Source organism: Perissodus microlepis, chromosome 1, assembly GCF_051167445.1.
Source record: "Perissodus microlepis isolate ML-2025 ecotype Zambia chromosome 1, ASM5116744v1, whole genome shotgun sequence".
Lineage (NCBI taxonomy): Eukaryota > Metazoa > Chordata > Actinopteri > Cichliformes > Cichlidae > Perissodus > Perissodus microlepis.
In genome coordinates, this window is record NC_140461.1 from 32183161 (window position 1) to 32210436 (window position 27276).

General features: G+C 41.5%; 1 protein-coding gene, 1 long non-coding RNA gene and 2 other non-coding genes across 6 annotated transcripts in view; all 4 read left to right on the forward strand.

Moving 5' to 3' along the window:
* lrp4 (low density lipoprotein receptor-related protein 4) overlaps window positions 1-14938 on the forward strand; it is a 109231-nt gene extending 94293 nt beyond the window's left edge. For 2 of the 3 annotated variants that reach the window (XM_084952051.1, XM_084952182.1), the window contains exons 15-38: window positions 78-254; window positions 1505-1630; window positions 2273-2481; window positions 2825-2906; window positions 3026-3131; window positions 3215-3416; window positions 3609-3798; window positions 4473-4604; window positions 4881-5021; window positions 5125-5211; window positions 5296-5467; window positions 5570-5732; window positions 5897-6122; window positions 6350-6653; window positions 6792-7010; window positions 7231-7365; window positions 7466-7574; window positions 7868-8060; window positions 8543-8656; window positions 8825-8936; window positions 9257-9318; window positions 10073-10160; window positions 10287-10428; window positions 11548-14938. In XM_084952051.1, the coding sequence (XP_084808177.1) occupies window positions 78-254; window positions 1505-1630; window positions 2273-2481; window positions 2825-2906; window positions 3026-3131; window positions 3215-3416; window positions 3609-3798; window positions 4473-4604; window positions 4881-5021; window positions 5125-5211; window positions 5296-5467; window positions 5570-5732; window positions 5897-6122; window positions 6350-6653; window positions 6792-7010; window positions 7231-7365; window positions 7466-7574; window positions 7868-8060; window positions 8543-8656; window positions 8825-8936; window positions 9257-9318; window positions 10073-10160; window positions 10287-10428; window positions 11548-11889 (3833 nt within the window). In that variant the 3' untranslated portion in view covers window positions 11890-14938. The remainder of the gene's footprint in view (window positions 1-77; window positions 255-1504; window positions 1631-2272; window positions 2482-2824; window positions 2907-3025; window positions 3132-3214; window positions 3417-3608; window positions 3799-4472; window positions 4605-4880; window positions 5022-5124; window positions 5212-5295; window positions 5468-5569; window positions 5733-5896; window positions 6123-6349; window positions 6654-6791; window positions 7011-7230; window positions 7366-7465; window positions 7575-7867; window positions 8061-8542; window positions 8657-8824; window positions 8937-9256; window positions 9319-10072; window positions 10161-10286; window positions 10429-11547) is intronic. The other variant, XM_084952107.1, reaches the window with a different exon arrangement.
* A 1292-nt stretch (window positions 14939-16230) lies between these two features.
* On the forward strand, window positions 16231-20243 carry LOC146394108 (uncharacterized). The gene is made up of 6 exons (XR_014802664.1): window positions 16231-16339; window positions 16667-16765; window positions 17570-17675; window positions 18249-18338; window positions 18994-19237; window positions 19431-20243. It is a non-coding gene; the product is annotated as an uncharacterized LOC146394108 (long non-coding RNA).
* On the forward strand, window positions 16872-16976 carry LOC146394109 (small nucleolar RNA SNORD67). The gene has a single exon (XR_014801131.1). It is a non-coding gene; the product is annotated as a small nucleolar RNA SNORD67 (small nucleolar RNA).
* On the forward strand, window positions 18014-18127 carry LOC146394110 (small nucleolar RNA SNORD67). Its single transcript, XR_014801132.1, has one exon. It is a non-coding gene; the product is annotated as a small nucleolar RNA SNORD67 (small nucleolar RNA).
* Window positions 20244-27276: the final 7033 nt, after the last annotated feature.

Consider the following 27276-nt stretch of genomic DNA (forward strand, 5'->3'; position numbering starts at 1 on the left):
TCTCTCCTGTTTTTTTGTTTGCATAAATGTCATTTTGGACTGTCGCCTTGCTAAACTCTGTTCTTGTCTCTCTTTAGGCCTTCCCCACCCGTTTGCCATCACAGTGTTTGAGGATAGCCTCTACTGGACTGACTGGCACACCAAAAGCATCAACAGCGCTAACAAATTCACAGGAAAGAACCAAGAGATAATCCGCAACAAGCTGCACTTTCCCATGGACATCCACACACTGCACCCACAGAGGCAGCCTGCAGGTCAGTATCGGGCTGGGTCAACAGCTGGATACTCAGACTGATGTTTGTTACATATGTACAAAACTTGAAAATGATATTTTTGTTCTCAATAAGGTTTTTGTCTGGTTAAATAAAGGCCTTATCTGGGGATGGGTTGCAGATACACAAACTAAATAGACTATTTTTCACATTTTTCTCTCTGAATTATTCATTTTTCAGCAGACAGCTGTTTGCAACTTTCTGCAAGGTCACAAAGCAGCAGCTTGAATCAGAACAATCAATAGCATCACAGTGAAACAGCAGAAAACATTGCATTGATCTTGTCTAAACAAAGAAAAGTAAAGTGTCTGTATTGATTATGTTGCATTTTACCTGTGTAGGTTTTTCTCAGTTGAGACTGTTACTGCAGTTTTGGGTTCATGGATTGGACAGTAACACACAGCAGCAACAGGAAGCTGTGCTAGCTCTATTGTACATAACTTCAGCTTGAGTTAAAAGCAAAAGGAAGGAGTCTAGTCTAATCTCATTATATTTGGATATGATTACTTCCCATTATTTCAGATCTGCCAGTGACTGGCTGGCAGCAATGACTCTCTTTTTAAAGTATCCAAGTTTGCAGCTTGTAGCAGTAGATGATGTGCTAAATGGTGAGCAACAAAACATCAAACACAATATCAGCATTAGAGGAAGGAAGATGAGCTAGTTGAAGGCAGAAATGGGAGACTTATCTGAGGATATCATTGCAGGCAGAAATGAAAAATTTGCCTCACACAGTGGCGAACCCCACCATAGAATGATTTGTTGCACCAGTGTCAAGACCCTGCTGTGAACCGGCCAGTTGATGTGTGTTTTTCATCAGCATGATAGCAAAGACTTGTGTTCTTTGCTAACAAACCGTGTTGAACTTGACTTCCGGCCAAGAGAAAGTTTTTCTTAACGTGCTGATAAAATACTGCAGCAGCCCCGACACTAACATGAACTGTGAGCTGCCTCCGTGTTGGCAGGGGGAGGTCAGGCACTTTTAGACAAGATTTAGTCAAGTCATGTGAGTTCATGTCTGATTAGAACAAAAGAAAAGCCGACTCAGAACCTAAGTGAACAGAGCCCACACGCTGTGACCTTTTAGTGAAAGAGGAGGCAGACATTTTTGGAAGTGTGACTATTTGTTTTGGTGCCCTGGGTTTGAGGAGAAAGTGGATTTGAGGGGTTTTTATTTTTTGAACCACTTTACATGTGATATACTGAGTTGTGTCTGCCTGTCTCTTCTCTAGGTGGCAGGAACCGCTGTGGCACCAACAATGGAGGCTGCAGCCACCTGTGTCTCCCCAGCAACAAGACGTACACCTGTGCTTGTCCCACCGGCTTCAAGAAGGTGGACAGTTACAGCTGTGCCACTGGTGAGTTCCTCCACTGTTTGTTGTGGAAAGTACAGAAATACTGCTAATATTATATTATATTATAATTAATATTATAGTAGTTTTTAGTGGCATCTATTCATACCAAAGTCATTTTTAATAGCCAATAAATTGGAATCTTAAATTTAAAAAAAACCCCAAAAAGCTCTGTCTTCTGTTTTGACTAATGAACCGTGTGTTCACACTAATGAAGAGAAAATAATCCTGTAACACATGGTTAATCTGATCAGCACCACGATTAAGGTGTAGGCTGTCAGAGGAATCAAAATTTCAGATGAAAAATGCCTGTGCAGACAATTATAAGACACCTACTTCATGTAAAGTGAGATCTCATTTAGGGAACATTTAAAGTGAGTTCAAGTGCATGTTACGGTTGAGCAGCTGAAGAAAATTTGAGCTAAAATGCAGCGTTTTCATTTTTTTTCCCCACTGTAAAGTCATGCTGCCTGAAATTGAATAAAAAGTATTCTCATGACTCTGTTTAATTATGTTAATGCAGAGGGTGTGATTTGTGATATTAATCAGTGGTTACATGTCTTTGTGGTAGAGCTGTTTTACTGTGTTTAATGCTGACCCCACTGTTAAACCTAGAAGACTGACAGAAGACCTTTGGTCTTTAATCAGGTCTTGACAAGTTCCTGCTTTTTGCCCGAAGGACGGACATCCGACGAATCAGCTTCGACACCGAGGACATGTCCGATGATGTCATTCCTCTGGCTGACGTGCGCAATGCCGTGGCGCTGGACTGGGACTCCAAAGACGGCTACATCTACTGGACAGACGTCACCACCGACTCCATCAACAGAGCACTGTGGAACGGCACCAAGCAGGAGGTCAGTGATACCTGCAGGTTGCCTGAACTCAGTACTGCAGTCTCGTCATTTCTCATCTGTCCCATACTTAAAAAAGGAGCAGAGGAGGACGGCAGCAGAAGGCTGCAGATTTAGGTTTATACATTACTGCCATCTACTGGGGCTGAGGTGAAAGAGCAACAGCTGGTAGTCCTCTGTATAAGAGAATGTAGCAGCCTTCAGCACATTCATAACTCACTGCTGCAGGTTTACTACAGAATAGCATAAAAATGACATGAAAATATTGCTATCAAAGCAGTAAACAGTAACTGTCAGCATGGATCTGAGCTGATCTTTTTCTTTTTTCCTTTTTTTTTTCAAACAGGTGGTGGTGGAAACCAGTCTGGAAAGTCCAGCAGGTTTAGCAATTGACTGGGTGACCAACAAGCTCTACTGGACTGATGCTGGTAAAAAGTCTCATTTCATGTATTCTGACGTAAAATATCATTTTATATCAATTTTCTTCATTGACCAGCTCAGCAGGGAGTGCTCCTCAATTTAACCTGCTCGTGTTTTTGGGTGTCAGGTACTGATCGTATCGAGGTTTCTAATGCCAATGGGAGCATGCGGACTGTCCTGATATGGGAGAACCTGGACCGACCGCGGGACATTGTAGTTGATCCAATCGGAGGGTAAGATGATGACATTTAAACAGAAACAGCTTGTGAACCTGGACAACACATGCAGTTCTAACTTGTTCCTTCTTTCTCCTCAGCTTCATGTACTGGACTGACTGGGGGGCCAACCCAAAGATCGAGCGTGCGGGAATGGACGCCTCCAACCGAATTGTCATCATTTCATCCAATCTGACATGGCCCAATGGGCTCGCCATTGACTATGAGACCAAACGCCTGTACTGGGCCGATGCTGGCATGAAAACTATTGAATATGGCAACTTTGATGGTTCTGACAGACAGGTAAGGTGTTAGGTTTTTTCTGAGAAAACATTTGAAGTACGAAAATGAAGAAGTGTCAAGTATTTATTTTGTTATCATTCACACTGTCTTGTTTGTTTGTTTGTGTGTGTGTGTGTGTGTGTTTGGGATTATGCCTGTTCAGACATGTTCTAAAAGAGCTCATCAGACCTCTGCTGTTGTTTTTGCACACAGGTTTTGATTGGGACTCAGCTGCCTCACCCCTTTGGCTTAACTGTACATGAGGACAAGCTGTACTGGACAGACTGGCAATCCAAGAGCATTCAAAGCGCTGACAAGCTCACCGGGTTGGGGCGCCACACACTGGCTGAAAACCTAGAGAATCTAATGGACATCCATATGTTCCATCGACACCGTGAGACAGGTGTGTGTCTATCCACTAAAGCATAGAGTTTTGTGTGTGTGAAGGAGAATTGGACTTGCAGCTTTAAACAGATATTTACAACCACAGTGTTGAATACTGTTAAACCTCTAGCTAATTGATGGAATTTGTAGGAAGTGAAATGGGACTGCAGGGTGCCGACTTGTGAGCCAGCCTTGTTCTTTTAGCGTTAGCTAAAGCAGCCAAAGTGCAAAGCAGGGCGAGCCAGTCAGATGTCAAAAGCCACATCACGTTTTTCAAGTGTAAATCATCTTTTCATTATAAAGGCACAAAGGTATAAAGGCTGCAGTGTGTACACAGCAAAAATACAAATAAAAATATGTATCTTACACAAAGGAAGCTCTTCTCTCTGATGTGTGCTGGCTTATCTCTGAGCTCACATCCAATATATCTACTGACACTAGGGAATTACAGGTAAACTGAACCCAGATCATTGGCTGAGAGAACAGAGCCTGTGAAGCCTGTCTGATCTCGGTGATGTATTTGGCTCTGTTGGGTGGCTAGAAGGGTTTTTGCTGTTTGTTTCCCCAATGTTGTTGTGGGTTTCTTTTTTTCCCCCCTCAATTTCTTTCATGCATCTCCCATTCATTGCTTTCAAGCTGACTTAGAAAGTAGGACAGGAAGTGACCCGAGTCTGTTTTCCCCGCCACCTGTAGTGCATAACCCGTGTGCGGTGAATAATGGAGGCTGCAGCCACCTCTGTCTCCTGGCGCCTGCTCCCAAAGCCTCCAGCTGTGCCTGCCCCACTGGCATCAACCTGCAGACGGATGGAAAGACCTGCACACATGGTATAAAACAAACTCTGTTTACATCTCAGTAACATTTAGTAAAAGACAAAACAAAAAAAAGAACGGCACTTCACAGTTTAAAAGTTTAACACGTACAAGCGTGTGTTAAGATCTTACAATGTGTTCTGTCAGAAACAAATGCTTTAAACAACATGTCCATCTCAAAGGGAAATCTGATAAGGAAAATCAATTTTTAAAGGACCGAGAAGATAAAAGTATGTCATGTTCTGTGTTGCGACAGGAAGACGCTGTAATGTGTGATCCTTTTGTGTGCAGGCATGAGCAGCTTCCTGATATTTGCACGTAGGACCGACATCAGGATGGTTTCTCTGGACATCCCCTACTATGCCGATGTGGTTTTGGCCATCAATAGCACCATGAAAAATACTATTGCCATTGGTGTTGACCCCAAAGAAGGTTTGTATGTCTTCCTAATTTTTTTTGTTTCATAAATATAACCGATGTAGGAATAAAGTCCTCAGCTGTGTGTATGTGTTTGCATGTGTGGCACCTCATGCAGGAAAAGTCTACTGGTCTGACAGTACGCTGAAGAAAATCAGCAGAGCCAACATCAATGGGATAGCACACGAAGACATCGTATCTACAGGTGAAGGATGGCTTACATGTATAAAGTCTTGTGACTCCGCCTCGTCAGAGTGTCATGACTTCATCTCTCACTGTCTCACTGTAGGGCTGATGACGACTGATGGTTTAGCAGTGGATGCTGTTGGCAGGAAGATCTACTGGACGGATACAGGAACCAACCGCATCGAGGTAGCCAACCTGGACGGCTCCATGAGGAAGGTTCTGGTCTGGCAAAATCTTGACAGCCCTCGAGCAATCGCCCTCTACCACGAGATGGGGTGAGCCTGATAGTTTGACGGCCTTGTATAGTCAATTAAAGCAAATCTCTGGTTGTTCTATGTTACTTCATCTTCTGTGTGCTTTATCTTCCCGTCCTTCAGATATATGTACTGGACAGACTGGGGAGAGCATGCTAAGCTGGAGCGCTCAGCGATGGATGGGTCAGACCGTGTGGTGCTCATCAGTAACAACTTGGGCTGGCCTAATGGCCTGGCCATTGATATGGCTGGCTCTCAATTACTGTGGGCTGATGCACACACTGAGGTGATTAAATGCTTCCAAGAATAAAATAAAGTGGATACAAGTCACAGTTAAAGATTTAAAAGCTAATAATGCTGTTTTCTAAGATGTAAAAGCTTTGAGCATGAAAGCGTCAGATGTTATGAAGTCATGGTGGTGATCCCACATGTGGTACTGGTCCTCTGCAGCGTATCGAGGCGTCTGACCTCAATGGGCAGAACCGCCGCACCCTTGTGACTCCAGTCCAACACCCGTACGGTTTAACCCTGCTGGGGTCCCACATCTACTGGACCGACTGGCAGAGCCGAAGCATCCAGCGAGCCGACAAGAACTCCGGGGCCAACACCATCACAGTGCGAGCCAACCTGCCAGGCCTGATGGACATCCAGGCTGTAGACAGGGAGAAGCCACTCGGTGAGTCTGGAGGACGGGAAGTGGATTTAATTTTGCCCAATCAAACTAAAACCAAGTGGAGGTCACATTAAAGATCTTTATGATTCCTTGACTTCTGACTTTTTGAATTTTTCTCAACTCACATGGTGATTGAACAATGTCAACATACAAAGTGTGCATGTGTGTCTTCCTGTTTTAAGTGCGCTCCTGTCTCTTTGCATTAATTCTTCACCCTGCGTCCTTTTAAGGCTTTAATAAGTGCGGCAGAAGGAACGGAGGTTGCACACACCTGTGCCTTCCTCGTCCCAACGGCACTTCCTGCGCCTGTCCCACTGGGATTCTGCTCAAGGGAGATGGTAGGTCATGTGACGATTCCCCGGAGACATACCTGCTCTTCTCCAACCGCGTGAGCGTGCGCAGAATCTCTCTGGACACCAATGACCACACTGACGTACACGTCCCGGTGCTCGAGCTGCACAACGTCATCTCGTTAGACTATGACAGCGTTGATGGGAAACTTTACTACACCGATGTCACCCTGGATGTTATAAGGTGCAAATGCTAATTTTTGAGATATTAATTTTGTAAAGCACACATTTTGAATAAAGTTTGCCACTGTGGTAGGGTTGTGCACAATAAAGTTGAAGTAGCCCCTTATCATACAACGTCCAACATTAACTTGTTTTTCAGGCGCGCTAACCTGGATGGCAGTGGCATGGACACGGTGATCAGCCAGGGCCTGAAGACTACAGATGGACTCGCTGTGGACTGGGTTGCCAGAAACATGTACTGGACCGACACCGGGCGCAACACCATTGAGGTGGCCCGCCTGGATGGAACTAGCCGCAAAGTCCTAGTCAACAACAGCTTGGATGAACCCCGAGCTATTGCAGTGTTTCCAAGCAAAGGGTAAGAGAGAGGAGTGCACTGGGCTTCACTGACAAACAAAAGGTTATGTTTGGTCTCCGTAGCTCTTAAAGTCAGAAATAGACTGCACTGAAATAGGCAGACAAACAGGCTGACTGTCAGCACGAGGTTTTCATTGTTGTACACTGAAGAATCACATAGTTGCAGAATTGTTTGTACCATAGAAAGACATGAGCTTATCAGGCTCACCTCGCCTCTGCAGGTTTCTGTTCTGGACTGACTGGGGCCACATCGCGAAGATTGAGCGATCTCACCTGGACGGCTCAGACCGGAAGGTTCTGATCAATACAGACCTGGGTTGGCCCAACGGCCTAACACTAGACTACGACACACGAAGGTTAGCTGAAGCATGACTGAGATACCTGTATGTCCTGTAAATGACTTTAAAGTTTATCATTGTGTAAGAATTCTGCAATAACTTGTAATGAATCCTGCAGGATTTTCTGGGTAGATGCCCACTTGGACAGAATTGAGAGTTCTGACCTGAATGGGAAGCTGCGTCAGGTCCTCGTCAGCCCGGTGTCCCACCCGTTCGCCCTCACACAGGTACCCCCAGCCCCCCCCCTCTCCTCTTCACCCTCAGCTGTTATATGCTAGGCTGACCCTTTTCTTCCCTGGCTGCTTCTTCCAATCACCCGCTCTTTCACTCATCAGCTCACCGTGTGATTCTCTCCATCTTTCAGCTCATACTGAACCCATTCGACGTAACCATTTCTTCTACTTCGCTTTCACTCTGACCCTCATTTTTCTTCTTCCCCCCTTCCCTTTCTTCCTCTCGCCCCCTTCTCCTTGTCCGTGTATTTTTCCTCCCCCTCTCTTCTTCTCCCTCGTTTCCCCAGTCGAAGCCGGTGTCCTCCCCTCTAACTCCTTTCTCCCGACTCTCGCAGCAAGACCGCTGGATCTACTGGACGGACTGGCAGACTAAGTCCATCCAGCGGGTGGACAAACACACCGGCCGTAACAAGGAAACCGTGCTGGCCAATGTGGAGGGCCTCATGGACATTATAGTGGTATCTCCTAACAGACAGACAGGTAAGGAGGATTTTTCTCCTGACAACTCCATCTGACGGGGAAGAGGCCAAAGGTGTCTCTGTTTATTACCTTTTGCTGAAGGAGCCAAAGCTACTGTGGATTTATGAAATATTGTCAGTGCTAGATAATTGGTCTGTCAATATGACGTTCACATGGTTTGCTTGTGCGAGTAAGATAATCCTTTCTCCAGCATGGCAAGAAATCTGATTCTTGTTGATAAGGCTGATGGATTTCTTTCAGCGCGTTTAGTATAATCAGATAAAACAGATAAATTATTTTACTTGACACAGATTCTGGTAATTGGGTTGGATTGCATTTTAATTTCATCACTGTGCTGTTACTTGATGCCATCGTAACTAAAAGCTCTCAGTTCTAACCTGATAAATGGACCAAAGTAACGAAGGAAACGCTCATTATTTTCAATTATGTTCAGTTAGTTTGAGCTGAACATAAATGTGAAAGTCCCCTCTCCTTCCCTTTAGGTACTAACCTCTGTGGGATCAATAACGGCGGTTGCACTCACCTTTGCTTTGCCAAGACCAACAGTTTTGTGTGCGCCTGCCCTGATGAACCAGACGGGCGACCGTGCTCCACAAGTAAGTGTTCTCTGTAATTTATCAGCCTGTACCAGTTAAAAAGTTTTAACTGAACTTTTTAACTGAAAAAGGTAAAAAGTCACAAATAGGTTTTATATAGCAGAAGAACACTAAAATGACAAACCAAGAAATGCCCACTCAGGCCCTTGTTCCTCGTGCTTTGATCAGTTTCAGGTTACATCCCCACCTCTCCTGCCAGAGGGCCCAGCAGCACTCCTGTCCCTAACAAGATCCCTAAAGCTCCCACAGACATCCCACAGAGAGGACCCTCACTGGTCAAGTAAGTCTGTTGTGTTCATTAAATGGTTCACATTCCCAGCTCCAAACTGTGTTTGATCTAAATGAAATTGTCCCATTGTCCCACTAATGAACACAGTTGTAGACTTGTCGATCTGCCATGTTGGCATTTTAACTTTGGAATACAATGGATCTGTTTTGTGTACTTGTTTCTGCCTTACACATTTTTAGAATCCACAGAATCTGAAAGATTTCATGTTAATACACAGTTGTAAATATAGCAAAGTTGTTACAAATCATATGAAGTCCTCTGTGTTGCAGTCTATGGTAAATTAATATTTATTTTCCTCCTTATCGTTACAGCTGCACTGACAAGAACCTAAACATAGAGGGGTGTATGAACACTGTGGTGACAGCTCCTCACGGTCAGTACACCGAGACATTGACAAAGTCTGCCTACAGGGAAAAGAGAAAAGCTAGGCATCCCTCTTTCTGCGAGATACAGTACATCCAGGTTGAGTTTACGCTTGAACTTGGTTCAAAGACTGGCAGCTCACAAAGACTGCTAGCATAGCTGTGCGACTAGTATAAAGTACACCTCTGAACAGGATCTTGACACAGAATATTGTTTAAGGACTCAGAACAGAAATGTAAATGTAATGTGTTTGTAGACAAAGACGATTGTAGCTGTTGGTTACCAGCCAGCTAGCTAATGTTAAAACAGCTCTGAAGCTAGGCTAATAGTTTCTCCCCCTACTCAGAGTTGGACATCAGTAATGTTTGAATGTGGGACTTAAATAATATATCATTCGCATCAACCAAAGACCAGTTATGACTGTGAAGGTGAATAAAAATGTAAGATATAAGATAGTAATATGTCGTATATCAAAACAAAAAACAGCAATAGAAAGCTACTTTTGCTTTAAAGCTATTCAGTGATAAGCGTTGGCTATTTTTACTAAACGAAATTACTTCTCAAGACAAACATCGCAGACATACAGCTATGTCTGAAAGACTTAAAATAATATTCAATAACCATCTCAAGCTCGTTTCTCACTGGGTATTATGGGGTTAGCTGGGTTAATGACTGACCTGCAATGTTTGTGTAAAACTTTCTAGCAAATCAGTTTAAGCAAAGCATGTTAACCACCCCTGTAACATGTGTCCTGTCTGTTGTAGGAGAGGGACTTCATGTCAGCTATGTTATCGGTGGGGTTCTGACCATTCTGGCGATTCTGATCCTCATTGCCGCTTTGATCATTTACAGGTCAGTGTCCTGCACGACATTGCTTTAAAAGAATGTTTAATTACCTACATTTGACACAAAGGATAGGTAAACCTGTAAATTAAATTAAATTGTAATTGCTCTTATTGTCTTATTTTTGATCAACAGACACAAAAAGTCAAAGTTTGCTGACCCAGGAGTGAGCAATCTGACCTACAGTAACCCCTCGTACCGGACGTCCACACAAGAGGTCAAGATCGAGGCATCTCAGAAGCCTCCAATATACAACCAGCTTCGATATAAGAAAGAGGTGACGAACGGTCCGCAATCTGTGAGAAGTTGAAAAGGACACATAATGGATTTAACATGAATCCATGATATTTGCATAGGATGATCACAGACTGTATTGTGTCTAAGCATAGAGACAAATCCCTTTACTGTTTGTCTCTGTGAATAGAATAATTGTAACATGTGACACGAGTAGGTCACAGACACCAGCGCTCATCTTCTCCTCCCCTCCTTTCTCTCCCTCACCGCAGCTCTCTCACCCCTACAACTCCCTCTCTCCCTTTATCTTTTGACCCACTTGTCCTGTGGAGAGGTAGTTACACAGCATGAAGGAGTCGTGTAATTCTAAACCGTCTCTTTGTTTTACTTCTGCCTTTCACAGCATGTCGCCTGAAAAATCTTAATGAATAACCTCCTTCTTTGGATGTAGTTTCAGAGCTCTGTGATCAGCAGCATGATGATTTTTATCCCACTGAGTGACTGTGTTGTGAAATTGACACTGAAACTGGCAACAAAGCCAAATGTGTGGGTGGATTTTGTTAAAGGTGCTACATGTATCAATAGTAACATTAAGTACACAGTGTGTCAAGCTGACGGCAGTTGTTCGGCTCCTATTGTATTTCCCATAGAGCCTGCTGGTAATTTACAAGTAAAAAGGTTATTTCTTAGTAAAAAATAAATCTAAAACTAGCAGCAGCTTCCAGTATTCATCAATCTTTTTGCTTTGGAAAAATATGCACCAACTTCCTGTTTTTATTCTGTAAAACAGTCCAGATTTTTGTTTCTTCTAATTACGTACTTGTAGCACCTTATTCTAAAAATGTATGTAGAAATGTGTAAAAAAACAAAACAAAAAAAAGCTAACTCCAGGAGAAAGCGGAGCTCCTGCAGCATGAGTTTTGTGGGTCTGAACGTGACACTTTGTTCTGGAGTGTTCTCTGACTTATCCCTGAGGTTTGTCCACCTTTTAACAGGCTGAGAGCTTTCTGCCTGATGTTAATACATTTTAATTAAAAAGAAAAAGAGCAAAGCGTTAGCATTAAAGATGAAAGAAAGAAGCATGACTTGACACATCAAAGGTGGATGATCTCTCTGAACTGCCGACGCAGAGTCAATCACTAACAGTGTTGTTGTTGTCCAGGGGGGAGTGGACGGAGGCTACACCAAGGAGAAGATCCGCATCGTGGAGGGCGTGTGCCTCCTGTCCAATGATGAGCTTTACTGGGACGACCTGAAACAGATCAAGCCGTCCCGAGGCGGCCTGCACACCTGCATGCGCACAGACACCGTGTCCCTGCAGGCCAGCAGCGCTTCGCTAGACGACGGCGAGACGGAGCAGCTCCTCCAGGAGGAGGCGTCTGAATGCTCGTCCATAACCACCCTGACCCCTTCTGCCATCACCCCGCAGCGTCATGCCCAGCACAGCCTGCCCGACACCGGCTGGGTCTCCGTACGCAAGCCCTCCACCGAGAGCGAAGTGTGAAGGAGGCCCCCCGCCCTCTGTGCTTTATCTCAACCATCATTACCTAATATACACATGCAGTCACCTGTATTTAGAGCTGGTACAAACACACAAAGATGAATAGGTACAGAACACAGTAACAGCTGCATATGTAAACTAATGGTACATATCAACCTGGTTAGACACAACTAAGCTACAAAACACACATGTCCTGTCTTTAAAATTGGGGCTCCGTCCTACTTGTCCACACGTGCAGTGCAGTATCCTCAGTGCTGCTGCCTCGAGGCAAAAATGGAGCGTGCTGGAATAAGAAAAACAAAGGACTCTGGGGAGGAAGTGAACAGAGAGACACAAGCGTTAACATGGAACCTTTTTTTTTTTTTTTTTTTTTAAGGATAGAGACTCTCAGTGCGACGCTTCTCTGTATACGACTTCACCTTTCTTTTTCTTTGTTTTTCATCCTGGACGGAGCTAAAGCAACATACCCCCCGGACGACGTAACCACAGAGTTTCCTCTAATGCCACTCATGTCTTTATGAACTATATTTATGAACATGTTTGTGGGGTTTTTTTGTTTTTTTTTTAATTTGTAGAGTGGGTTTGCTGACTTTCAGAGAATGATGAGTGCGCTAAGCTAGAAGTTTTATTTTTGTGCAGCAGCACCTGTTTTTTTTTTTTTTTTTAATTAATTTTATTTTTCAAGAGTTGTATTTATGACAGTGCCAAAGGGTGGGGCTTCAGAGTCTCCATGCTTCTTTCTCCATTTCACACTTCAACAGAGATTTATTCTCATTCTGGGATGTTTGTTTCCTCTGACTTGCCCCCCCTCAACCTCACCAGTGTGGGAGACCTCAGTGTTGGCATCTGCTTCTTTACAGCCTCCAAGGGATTAAACTAGAAATGACTGTAGCAGGTTCTCTCAGTTGGCTGCAGGAGGCCCTCCATTTTCTGTTTAAAGTTATACTTCAGTTATCGCTGATCCTCGGGCAGAGCGGAAGTCACCTCGATGAAGTAACAGCCTAAGTGCCAAATGTTGAATTCTTTTTCCCACTTCAGCTGTATATTTATTTCTCCTCAGATGCACATGCACATGGCATTTTCTCACTTATATACTCCACAGATAAAGCTGGTGAGCGATGCAGATACTTGTAAGGTTGTATGAATCCAGGTATTAAACGTATGTCTCAGTTTTTTTCTGTCCAAAAACCCCGGGGGTTTCTCTGAAACCACTTTATTTCGTCGGTCTTTCCAAAAGAAAAGAGTTTACTTTCTAAATAGGTGATTAGTTTTTTGTGTTTTTATTTTTGTTTTTTTCCCCCATTGCTGATGTGCTTGCGAAACACATTTTTGTAACCAGTGTGTGTAATATCCACTCACCTTCTCCACTAATATAAGATTCATTCTTAGTCTGCTTGATAACTGATAGCAGGTAACAATAACAGAAATATTAGATGAACAAGTCATGAGTAACAAACTTTTTAGATATTTAGATCACCACAAATAACAGTGTGAAGCAAGTCCTCTCAGCAGCCATCTTTGAACATTTATTTTGAAGATTCTATGTAAATGTATCTGGAGAAACCCTCGTCCTTAACTTCTATGTTCATATGGCCATAAAAAGCCATGTGAACAGATTTTTGATGAAGATCTGACTGGAAAAACGTTGGTTAACTTTGTTCTGTTATCTGCTTCTGACTGCTGACACGATCAGCGTGTCTGCTGCTGTTGCTGCTCGTTCAGATTATGAATACAGTAAGCCCAATAAAAGATTTTTAACAAGGTATCTTACCCACACCTTATACGCCTGTGGGGGCGTGCGCCTTTACCATGTTCATGGGTCAGTGCTTACAAGATGATTGGCTAAGTTTGGCTCTTTGGGGGCAGACGCAGCACTGCTGCCATCTTTAGCATTTCAAAATTGGCCCATAGATTTGTGGCCAGTGTTATATAACGTTTCTAGTTTGAATTAAGTTTTCTTACTTCCTCAAAGTTCCACTTTTCACTTTCTATTAGCAGCCAAGCTTCAGAGGCAAAGATATATTTAAAAAAAAAAATTATAAAATTTTGGCACATACAACCAAAATCTTGGCACATACAACCAGAAGTATCTGCTCGGCCAGAAACACTTGGAAGTAAATGAGAAAATTTGTGCTTTTGGTCGTTTGAGTTTAACTCCATCATATCGGATTCTGTGAGGTGCGCTCACAGTGTCTGCCACAGCACAGTGCAACAAAAGGGGTAACTCTGTGCACGCTGTGTGTTGAAAAATTTATCAGACAGCTTACTGAGAAGTGAATTTAATGGCTATCTCGCATTGCTTTATTTTTAGCGCCCCATTCTGCCTGTCGATTGTGGCGCAAATGAAAATACTATATTGCTATATGGACAAATATATCTTTGACACATTATAGAATCGTGTATTTTGAAGTATCTGCTACAAGCTCAGCAACATGCTGATCTGCTGCTAGACGAAGCACTGAGGCCAATGAGAGAGGGGCTTGGCAGCTACATGACTACAGTCTCTGATGGTTGGTCGAAGGCAGGCCTACAGAGCATCATAGCGACCCAGGATCCAGTAATCCACACTCACAGTCCCTCCAACTCTGCTGCAGGAATGCTAAAACTGTACAGATTTTATCACGCGGATGTAAGCAAACATTTTTGTTGATACTGGGTTGAGTTGTATAGTCTTTTGTACAAAGGGATTTCATGACTGTTTTTAGACTTGTATTAATTTTACTCACTGGAAAAGAACAATGTTTTTGGGTTTTTTTGTTTTGTTTTGTTTTTGCTGGATTATTTTAACCACTGTGTTCCCAAGCCTTGTAAATGATAGGGAAGATGCCAGTTATTTAATAGTGCTCTTTTATCTTATGAAATACTGGTCACGTATAGCTGTTGTAAAGTTAACAAAAAGAGATATTTATGATTTTCGTTTTCGTTGTCACTTGATGTGTAAATATGAAAAGACTGTATATGTATGGCAGTACTAACAAGCTGTGTTGTGTGATATAGTGAATTATCCCTTTGCTATCTTTTAATATAAAATTGCATTTGCATTTCAATGAAACCTTCGTCTCACTCGTCTGTGCGCTCGTTGCTTTTAGACAAACGTGTTTCCTCGTCTGACATGTAGCAATGAAAGGGGATGCTAAAATCTTCAGGTGCTAATTCAGATATTGTTGTTACAATAGGAGGGGAGATTTAATCATGTGGTTTGGGGGGATCTTGTCAAAACAGATTTGTGAGAAGAAGTTGGGTCAGAATTCGATCTGCCATGAGTCTGATTGGCAGCAGCTTCACATTTCAGTATGACAATGATTCCAAACACACTGCCAATGCAGTAAAAGCATAATTGATAATAATACACACAGTGGACTGGTAAATAGTGTTTTTTCTAATCTAATTGAGCACAAATGCTTTCAAAGCATGCAGGATCATGTTGACAGAGAGCGGAACAAGGTACAGCCAACATATAACGAAAAGGTTTTAAAGTCCTTCAAGAAGCCAGGCAATCCTAAAGAAATGAGAAGTAAGCTTGCCTAAGAGAGTTCAGGCTGTGATGAAGCAAAGGTGGACATACTGGCTTTCAAACTGGTTAGAATTGTTTCACCTCTGGTTTCCATGCATGTTTGCAGACATATCATCCATCCATTCTGTCCCACTTATCCATTTCAGGGTCAGTGGGGCCTGGAGCCTGGACAGGCTGTCAGTCCACTGCAGGGCTAACACAGAGAGACATACAACATTCACACCTATGGGCAATTTAGAATCCCCAGTTAATCTAACCCCACTAACTTCATGTCTTTGGACTGTGGGAAACCCTATGTTCAAACCCAGGACTTTCTTACAGTGAGGCAACAGTGCTAACTGTTATTTATATAATTCATTGGGCATTTTTGTAACAACATATAAATAAATAGCAGTCATCTTATACAACACCATCATGCTTTCAAGCCTATAATTTTATCAGGTATCAGTATGGTGGATGTAGATCTTCTTCACCCATTCTTGAGCTTTCATTACATTAGTATTCAGTATAAAAGATGCAGGATGTATAAATGTTACAAATTACAACCAATGTGCAGTATCACTGAGGATCAATGGCGTTTTTGCACTTGTTTTGCAGAGGAGCATGCAGCAAACTCATATATGTAACCATTCAGTAAACATTTATGTAGAAGACATACGCACAAAACTTTAGAGCCATTTAGTGCTCAAGTTTTTCTTGCGCTTTTTTTCATCGACGTTGTCTGGGCTTCTTCTTCTTCTTTTTAGTTTAACAGCGGTTGGTAAACCAGCTTAGTGGTGCATTACCGCCACCTGCTGCACTGGAGTGTGGCTCCTCCAATAAATGCCCACACCTTTTCCGGCTTTTAGGCCAATCCGCGACGTCCCCTGTGTGAACACGGGGTTTGAAATATGCAGAGACTCGGCTAAGCTAGATGAGAAAGAGAGTTCATCTGATTTTGTAAGTTTTACTCGGGTGCTTTTGTGACATTTTTTGTAGTTTGATGGGAGGCACAGTGATAAATTACTTTTTTTGATTTGAAATGTTTCATTTATGACAGTCACTTAGGTTTTAACCGAATGCTAGACGCTAACGTTGCTAAACAGCTAGTGGTAAAGCTAACTCTGCTTAAAAGAATTAGATTTATTTAACCTTACGTTAACCAGCGTTACTGTTTGTAACATAATCCACCATCCGGGCTTGAATCCAAGTTAACTTGCATTTTGAACCTTTTCCATTCTCTATCATCTAAATGATTGACCATTTTTTGTGCCTGCTAAACTCAAGGTTCTGCACTACTTCCTGTCACACACACAAGACCCATGCCAGCGGCTATGGCGAATGATACCGCGTGGATGACGACGTGGAATATGGACACAAATCCCAGTAAGATGACTGTGCCGATTATCTAGTGGTTGGGTTGCTGGGTCCCCAGTTCGATTGTGTGCTGCACAAAACAAACACTGCATGTTAAAGTGGAAGCGGTGCTGGGTGTGGGAGTGATGAGTTGCACTAATCAGCTGGGGTGTCGAGTTGATTGCTTCAGTCTGATCCAACTTGAGGACACGCAATGTGCACAGGGGCCATCTGACCCAACCCTGCTCCTCTATACACATGTGTTGTATGCTTCTTTCAAGTTAAAACACACACACACACACACACATAGAAACAACTGGCCACATAGCAAAAAGCTTACAGCTCTCTGCAGGTTGTCCCAGGCATCCTGGAGCACTTATTGCCATTGTGTGAATTCTGTCTCTTCATGTAATGACTCATTTCGAGGTCAGACCCCAGTCCTGCTTTAATAATTCCACATTTGACTGTCTGTGTTTATTTTCCCATGTGCTGGATAATGAAATCTATTGGTTTTGTATGGAGCCACAGTCATGTAGCATTTGGCATGCACTGTAAACCCTGACAGAAGACTGTAGGGCTAGGTGATGAGAATTCATGCAGTACTACATTAAATATACTCTTTAATTTACAAATGTCATTGTTTATTAGCAGGTGTGATTACCCTAGAAAGCATTATGTAAACTTGATATCCATTTACATAATGCTGATGATGCCATACTCTAAAAAAGTCGCATTTTCAGAACAAAATCATGGTTTAATAAAGTCCGTATTAATGTCACCTGTCGTATTAACTCAATTATTTTTATTTTATTTTATTTTATTTTTTTTGACAAGGCAACAGATGCTGTGGTGTAGATGTCATGGAAGGTCCTCTTCCCCCTCTCCAAGGCAGAACTTCGAGCTCCATGACCTGATGACATGAGCTCCTTCATTCTTTAAGGTCTGTGTCTGAATGTCATCTGTTTGCTGAGCTATTGGAATGATTTTCTCTTGTTTCCAAAGGGCATGCTGTCATTTTAGTCAACTGCGCAGTTTCTTTAAATCAGTCATGTTTTATGAGAAACATGGCATCTGTTATAACATTTTAAAAAAGTATTAGCCCTGTACTCTGGTTTGTCATAGATTACTTGTTTGTTTTGGCTTTATTTGCTTTTACAAATTTCTTTCATCATACTTGTCCTATGGTCAGCTGAGCTTTTTTAGTGATGACAGTTAATACAGCTGTTCACCATGAGATGAACCAGGTAAACTCACTTTTTATTTTTTCTCACGTGGGGTTGTGACAGTGATGAGTTGCACTATTAGTCAGGCTGGTGATTGCAGTGGCACAGCCAGCCTGTCCTGACAAGCTGTGGTGACACCTCAAGGTGCACAGGGGCCATCTGAGTCATTTCCCCACCTGACAGGAAAAAAATAGTGGCTGGCTCCTTAAGGTATTTTCTCACTTCATTTTTTTCAACTGCAATTCTTTTTCTCCTTGTTTGTTTGTTTGTTTGTTTCCTTATTTTCTCAGTCTTAAAATTGGACAGCTTATGCTTACATGGGATGACCCAAATATATCCTGCCAGCAAAAGTAGGTGGAGGAAGAAGGACCCCAAAACTGGTGAGCACAAACGGCATAAATCATACATCTTTTATAGATGTGAAATTTACAGTGGATTATCATATTTTAAAAACGTGCATGTGTTGTTATTTAACAAATGTAATCAAAAAGACAAATGGTGATTCAGTCTTGCTGCAATAAAAGTGTGTACAGTTGTGGTCACACATTTACAGAATGGGGTTGTTTTTGGCCATTTTTCAGAGAATATGAAACAATTTTCACTCATGGTCAGTGGTTGGATGAAGCCATTTATTAAATGATTGTTTGCCCTTTTAAAATCATAACTACCCAAATAACCCTGATCAGGTTTACATACTGTAGTTCTTAATACCATGTATCGCCTCCTTTCCTTTTATCACTTTTGCCTACAGAAGTGATAACCATGCTCTAGTTTACTTCATTTTAACTTCATTCCAGCTTCAGCACCGTCACCCCTTTAAGTTTTTCTTCATATGAGCACCTATTGGAAAGCTGTCCTGATTCCTGCCATAATGTCATCATGTGTTGTGTTATACGTAGTGCCGACGTAGGACAGTTTTCCAATCTCATTGTACTATTGTACTATGTATGACTGTGCAATGACAATAAAGAGTTATCTTATCATTGGTTCTACTATTAAAGTTTTCTGTCCTTTCTCCTTTCCTCGTCTCTGCAGGCAGCTTAATATCAGAACACTCTGTCAGCCCTACAGCAGCAGACACTGCAGTCACTGGTACAGCTCTTTGTGGACCTTCACTAGTTGTGCACATCAACAGTCACTGAGCTGCTGCAGAATGACCTACATTGACCCGATGTTACCCAATGCTGGAAAACAATTTCCAGTAGTGAATTCTCTAAGGATCCAAACCTCTTCCTTCTTATTTGATGATTGAAACATCAGCTTGCAGCCTCGTGCACAGGTGAAATATTATTATTATTATTATTATAATTTTTTTTTTTTTTTTTTTTTAAATGTATCATGACTGATGAACAGGAAAACTTAAGTAGTTCTCTACTTGTTGTCTTGCTATTGTCTCATCTGTTAGGCTTTGCCAATACGTTGCTCTACAGAGGCCAGTTTTTTACTTACTAAAGTGTTTTCCTTTCTGTTAGCGAGGAATCGGACAAGATTTTGAATCAGAAGAAATATCCAAAGTGGTGGGGAGCATCATGACCAACCTTGGAAGATCTGTGTTATTGGCTTAAATTGAACATTTTCCTTCACTCTTACCACAGCAACAACCATCCAGGCAAATACTGTAATAAAATGGCACAAACTTGTATCATATTTCTCACAGTTCTGATTTTGGGGTCGTAACATCCAGCTCTCAAATAGCTGAATTAAAGCAGCAGAGGGTTCATTAATCACTTTTGCTGAAAGTGTTTTGCAGAGGTGACAGCAACTGGACTCCTAAGAACGATTACAGTTTCAGTGAATGCCTTGCATCATCAGAGGCTTCAGCTCATTTTAAATATCTGCTTGTTCTATTGTTTTGTCATCCAGCAGGGTTAGAAGCTTGTTTGCCTGGCACTATGATGTGTATGTATTATTGTAGGGTCTACCTTACAATATAAAGTGGCTTGAGGTGACTGTTGTTGTGATTTGGTGCTAGATAAATAACTTTGAATTGAATTAATCTGTATTCAGATATTTATGTACCCAGAAAACCGAGAAAGTAACTGTATAGTTGTAACATTGAAGATTCTCTGCAACATCTGTGCAGGAAGAAAACTTGAGATGGTTGGTGTTAAACTTAACAATATCCTGCTGTTCACCCGGTTAGCTGTAACTATACTGATAATGAAATCACTGGTGTATTTTTACACCTTTAGATACTGATTTACACTGGCTCTGCAGGTTTGGTGTATCTGTAGAGTATCAGTGGTTTACACATGGGTTTCTTTTGAATAAACGGTAATTGCTAACCGACATATGTAATGTAGGTATTTGGCACCAGTACAGATCATCTTACTGTGGTATCGGCCAGATATGAATAGACTATAGAGAACTGGCTTCTTTATTTACACGGAATTGAAAAAGGGGGGGGAGTGAAGATGGGACCACATTCAGGTTGGCTCAATCTTCACTTTAAGAAAAAGGGGGAAAAAAAAAAAGAATATAAATATATAAAAAAAGATGTGCTCTTGGTATTAAATTAAAGTACATCCTCTCAGTATCACATTCCTATCTGTTGTTTTTGTTTGGTTTTCAGTCAATACAGAAGAATGAAATGACAACATGACCTAAATAAACTAAATTCAGACATGTGACAAGTTGCTGTTCTCCATGGTTGCCCATCTCTGCTGTATAGTAGAATTTTAACCACCAGGTGGCAGTTGAATATCAGTGATCACCTCCAGTCTGTTGCCTATAATGAGGTAACACATTTTACTGGACTAATTAGTGCCTCAAAACTGCACACACTGATAACTCCGGCAGCATCATTTTTCATCCGTATCCTGATGGCCATGTAGGATTCTGTGGAAATGAACTTCACAATTGCTCTCGCACAAACGTGTTTTAACATTGTTTTAATGTAAATGTGTAAGACTGCCATTACCTCAACTGTATTGCTACACTTTAAACACGTCTAGATTTTAAAGTAAAAAGTTTAACAATTTAAAGTGCAAAACAGATGAATTCAAATGTTTTGGGGGATGCATATGTAATCAAATATATTTTGAACATACTGATCTGGTATTTGCTCAGTTTGAACACAAATGATTTTAAGTGTTTGGATGTTGCACTACATGTCATCCATTCATTTTTAAAACAAAAAAATATTGTAACTTTGAAGCTATTGAAATGATTGGCTCAACCTTCCACTATGCTACAGTCACATTAAGAAAAACAGTGGTCAGGATTACTGAAAAAGAAAATGTATCAATTTGTGATTGAATGGGTTTAAACTGGCAGTTACATGGAATTTAATAAATCTGTTGCTGTCTGCATACACAGAATTTCACATTGGCTACTTACAAATTCCTACCACTCAAATTCCTCTTTGTGACATGGTTGCTGAAGGGCAGTGATTTAACTGCAATATTACACAGGTACTCTGCAACTTGTTTTCAGAATACAACCAGCTGGCATCCTCTATTCTATTCTACTCCTCTATTGCAAAGAGATTGCAGATTGATTGATTGCAAAATCTGTATCCATAAATTAGATGGCAATTATTTGTAAACCTTCACCAATCGGAGAGCGACTGAGTCAGCCCAAGTCAGGCTGTGATTGTTTGGAAGCAGATTGCCTCCGACACGGTGATCTGTGTAATTGTCATGTATTTAAATGTGCAAGCATGGAATTCCTTGTAACTGGTCACTAATTCCAATCATTGGAATCTCCTTGCAGCCACCTCCTTCCTAGTTGCAAGGAAGTTGTCTTATATTTGCTGTAGTGTGACTGAGCCATTAGTTATGATGCCTTGAGGCCGGGGCTGCTGAGAGATCTCCTTTGATGTACTGAGCTCTTCTCCTTCACACCTGTCTTTTTCATTCCTGCTCACTCTTCATCCCTCTCTTCTTCCTCATCTACTAAGTGGATGTGGTAAATGGCTGCTATCCCTGACCCTGGCTCTGCAAGAAGTTTCTTCCTGTTAAAGCGACCATTTTTCTCCCCACTTTCACCTCATATAGGCTAATTGAATGGCTGGGGTCTGTACAGTACAATATATAAAGTACCTTTAGATGACTATTCAGGGGAATCAGCAGTACATAAACTGAATAAGATTAAATTGGATTTTTATCATTTTAAGCAAATCAGACTAATGGGTCAGTTTATAACCCTTCTATGCCACCCACTGAGAAATCTCAAAGGACAGATATTTAGGTTGCTTTAGCCTGACAGTTGCTTTGCAACCAACGTCCACCCCAGCACCTTTCCATGCTATGCATGACTTGATTGATATCATGAATGTTGTCATTGCCAAGGTCTGTTTTGTATGAGGTACGGAATTTTTAATACTCTCACTGCCAATGAGTTTCTGTGCATGAACAGGGAGCTCTCAGAACAGAGCTGGCAAATATAAACCACTGCAGCTGAGGAACAGACAATCTGTGTTCTTACTGACAGATTTATTGTTGAGATTCACATTGCCTGTTTCACTGCATATGTATATTTAAAATCAAAAAAAGAATCAGTGCTTTCACACATTCCCACGGGGGTTTAAAATATTATTTTTTCCTCCTGCTATCTCGCATCACCTTTCCCTGTGACTCAGAGCGGTGATTGACAGCAGCGAGGGGAGCGATCATAGATGGCTGAATGACTAGACTGTGGTACCAGAGGCAGGGCTTGTTTTGCTTTTAACTGTACCCACAGGGGAGTTGAGGAACATCCAGCTTCTCACAGATGTTTCCAGAGTTTTGGTTAGAGGGAGAAGTCCAAGACTTCAGAGGGAGAGGGGTACAACTCATAAGAGATAAACAGGTTTGTGTAGCCTGAGGAGGCCATCCTGTGAGTGCGGAGGTCCGGAGGGAACTAACTCTGTCACAGTCCTCAGAGGACATTTTTACAGGATGCTTTGTAGATGTGAGATAAAAGGAAGGAATTATATTGTAAGTTAAAATCATTTTTTGCTAATGATGCCATAATCTTTTGTTCAGGCACTGATAATCTCAGATCCCAGGCTTCAGTGTGCACATAAATATGTACACATTGTTGTCACATGCTACACCAACACATGTTTATTAGTAGGAGGTAGTTTTTTCTTCCCCCTCAGTGAGTCACGGTGCACTCATACTCCCTGGTAATGAAAAGCCAATTAACATTTCTTGTCTGAAGTGGTTGAATGCACGAAAATGTTTGTTTAGTGCCTTAAAAGATCGTACCAATGCAGGAAGAACATTTTGTGTAATGGCTGCATTGCAGATTTTCTCATTTTTCTCATTTAAACATTTTTGGCTCATGTAGACAGCACCATAGCAACAGCAGGTTGTTAACTACCAGCCAAAAGAGACGTTTAACCCCAATACTAACATGCTAACTGAAAAATCTTGCTTTATGAGACAGAGCTCAGGTTTTGATGTCTGAACAGGAACTACGTACAACAGGCAAACATTTACCTGAATCACAGGAGAAACTACAATAAAGCTAGCATATTCACAATTTTTCACACTGCAGTCAAAAACAAAAGACAAAATGCCACATCATCGTGGGCGTGATTTAAAATGCTCATATTGAAATGTTTCCCTGAAAAAGCCCACCACATGCCAAGAGTTCATTGAAGTGTACGGCACAAAAGGCAGACTGACGAAGACAAAAAACAGTTACTGCAAAGCTCAAAATCTGAAGCTTTCTGATTTAATTAAGTTCATTTGTAGTGTTCCTCAACCGCAGACACTCAAACTGAACGTTGATATTTTTGTACATATACTTAATAGCATAATTATAAGAACACATATTTGTGTGTTAAATTTAAGGGTGAAGCTTTTCACAGTGATTTCAATCAGGGTCACCACAGTGGGTAGCTTTGCATATTCAGTTTGGTAGATTTTTATCCTCACATGCCTTTATGATGGGATTTGTGTCTGCATCTTTGGAAACTACACTATAGAGTCACCTGCAAATATTACTTGATTTGAATTTGAATAATTCTGGTAACATTCAAATAAAAAAAAAAAGAATCCAGTGGTTTAGGGATAAATGACTATTGTGAAATAAAGGAAGTCAGTGTGCATCTTATTGCAGTTCTTCATCTAATGCTAACCTCAAATTTATCAATGTCCTCTCCATGAAGAAGAAATTAAACAATGTATATGTTCTTGTCTCATTTTAACTGAGTGTGTGCATCTTCATTTTCAGTAATGCTACCTTCTCTCCACTGTTTCACCCTGAGTATCAATTATAAAGAGGACCTTAAAGAACACCTCCAAAATGATGCCAGCAGCTTGCAACAGGAGCAACAGTTTCAATATGTGAAACTAAACTAAAGCATATAGCCAAGACAAAGCTGCAGTGGCTTCAGGATAAGTCTGACTGTGTCTTTGAGTGGGACCCATGTAACCTCTGGGGAGAGACCTGAGTATGTCAGATCAGAGATGCCACCCCTCTAATCTGACAACGCTCAGCAGAACCTCACCTGAAGAATGAGGTTGCCAGGTTTGTTTTAGAAGTCACTGCAATGATTGCCAAAAACAAAAACACTTCTACACAGTCTCACATTAATGGTCTGATGTAGTAAATCACATATCAGTGGGGTTTTTTTTTTCTATATATGGGTCATAAAAAATGGTGGATGCTCATATTAATCATGGCTAAGGTTTCAAATGTATGGGCAAGTACAACTGTGCCTGATATGTTTACCCGAGGCACAGCTTTGGCTATGAGCACAGAAGCCCCACCCACCTGCTGTTCGTCCGTTTGTGAGGAGAAGCCAATCAAAGGAAAGTTGGCTGATAGAGAGGGGGAAGGGAGATAAAACAGCTTATTAGGATAAATTTCCACTGACATCAGAAAAGAGCAGCTAATAAGAACATCAAATATCTGTTATTTAAAACAAACAAACAGACATATCAACAACAACATGCTTTCATTATTGCCATTAAGGATTGTATCAACACAATTAAATTGTTCCGATATATTTTACAGTGGTTTTAATGACACCTGCCTGGAAAATTCAGGGGTTTTTTGGTCCAAAATCAAATTTCAACTTGCGCTTCATTGATTCATGTCTACACAGGTTTGAGGAGCTCTTTCTCACTATGGTAAATGGACTGGACTGCTTCTTACATAGCACTTTTCTACTGTACTCGAGCACTCAAGGTACTTAATATGACATGTCTCATTCAGCAAAGCACTTTTTTTTCAATGTCTCAGTGCTTTCTATCTAACACACCCACTCTGATAAAAGCATTGGGAGCAACTCAAGTTTCAGGATTTTGCCCAAGGATACTTTGGGATGCAGACCTGAGGAGTCAGGGATGAAACCACCATGCGTCTGATTAGTAGATGACCTGCTCTACCCCCTGAACCACAGCCACCCTGCTATGGTAAAATGAATAGGGATTTTTCAGCTGGAGCCTTCACAAAGACCCTGTAAGTGACAGTAAAGTAGCCGTTGAAGAGTTGTGTAATCTAAAATACTTGTTAATTAAGAGTTCATTACACTGCTGTTTGCATCAACAGCATGTTTGCGTTATCAGTTATTCAAAGGTGGAGATTTTCCATTAAAGCCTGAACACACCAGCAGGCCCCCCACCCCTCTGTATCATACTTGTTCAGTGTATTTGATAAGAGTTTCAAAATTCAATTTGCAGCCAATCCATTTTTAAGCTATGCTGCTGCCTCGTGTAACGCTGCGGCTTCTGATAAGGTGGTTTTTCAGATACCTGGAAGGTTCTTAGTAAAGTGTATATCCTCGAGCATTTCTCCATATACATGGAAATATCTAAATAATACAGACAGCAACAGATTGAAATGCTAATGTGGTTGCATGTTTTCCTGTGTGCTTTATTTGTATCTGCTCAGCAACAATGACACGCAAAAAAAGAATGCAGCACATGTACTTAATTGGAAACTTCTTTTTGTACTCACAGAAACGTGTGACATGTGCAGATGAGTCATTGCTTTGCATTTTTTCTTTATCCTCCCACATTGGTAGTTTATTCTTTTCTGTAATTGAAAAACAGAGCGGGATATTATTTTGGGACCCACATGTACAGGGCAAGACCACAGGCTGGATACTTTTTTATCTGAATATGAAGCATCAAAAGCCTAAGTGGAAAGTGGTAAAAAAAAATGTTAATAATAATTAGGAACAGCTAACGCCTTCAGCTCAAGTTCTGCTGGTTTAATAAAAGCAGCATGCAGCAGATTTGTATTAAGCACCGTGCCGGTGTAGCTGCTCTAAAAACCACAAGGGAGCACACAAATGAATAGCGTGTTTGTTTATACCACCTCAGGAAAATGCAACTAAAATAGGCTGATATTTAGCAGGCTGTGTTCTGCCATGATTCCTGCTCACAGACACGCCATTTATTTTCATAAAGCTTATGCCTTTTGGCAAACTAAAACCATGAGAGCATGCTCTGAGATCATAAAGAGGCTTTCAGAAACACTGCAGCATGTCGCTGCCTGTGAACCGTGTCGTGTCGGTTGTAGTTTTATGGCGAGATCTGCTAAAAGAAAGCTTGTGCACACATGACTTTCTGTGCATCACGTGCCGTGGTGAAGGCAGACAGGTGATGGGGGAGTTTGGAGGTGTTAAGTTACATGTTTGCTGCCAGAAAAGGATTTCTTCTTCTTTTTTTTAAACAAATGTGTTCCAGCATAGATGCACTGAAAAATGTGTAGTGTAAACAGAGTATGGAGGCAAATTTATACACACTCAAAGTGAACAGGTAGATTAAAACAGCAGGGCGGACATGGAGAAGACACACGGCTGAGATTTCTTACAGGTATAAGGATGTCTGTTTATAAACTGACTGGTCCATAGCTCAGCAGAGAGGATGATGAGACAAAGGAGTTTAGAAATCTGTGAAATCTACACCTATCAAATGCAGGTAGCGGTTTGTTGAGATGGCCAGCTCCAGATAAGTTTTTATCTTATCTGTTTTTAGGCCAGAGATGTGAAGCAGTAACAGCAAGTGGGCAGTTGAGGGAGCCTGGGAAACTCGAGTATTCCCAGGAAATTCTGAATTTGAGAGCAGCCAAATTGAAAGGAACTGACTGAAAGTATCTTAAATAGCACAAGAGGTCAGAATGGACCCAGAAGTGAAGAAATACTGGGACACAGTATTTTGTAGCACTCAATGCTTTCTGTACCTCTTAATGAGATTTCGAAGCTAATCTGGTTCACACTCAAGCAAACTGGTCCAGTTCTCTCAGGTTTAATGGTTGTCTTTTTGTATTGTTTTTTAATAGATGTTCCAGTGAACTAAGATCAGGAGTTTTCAAATCCTGCCTTGACTGCTTTTATATGCACAGCTGGAACAAAATCTTTATGAACTCAGTGGA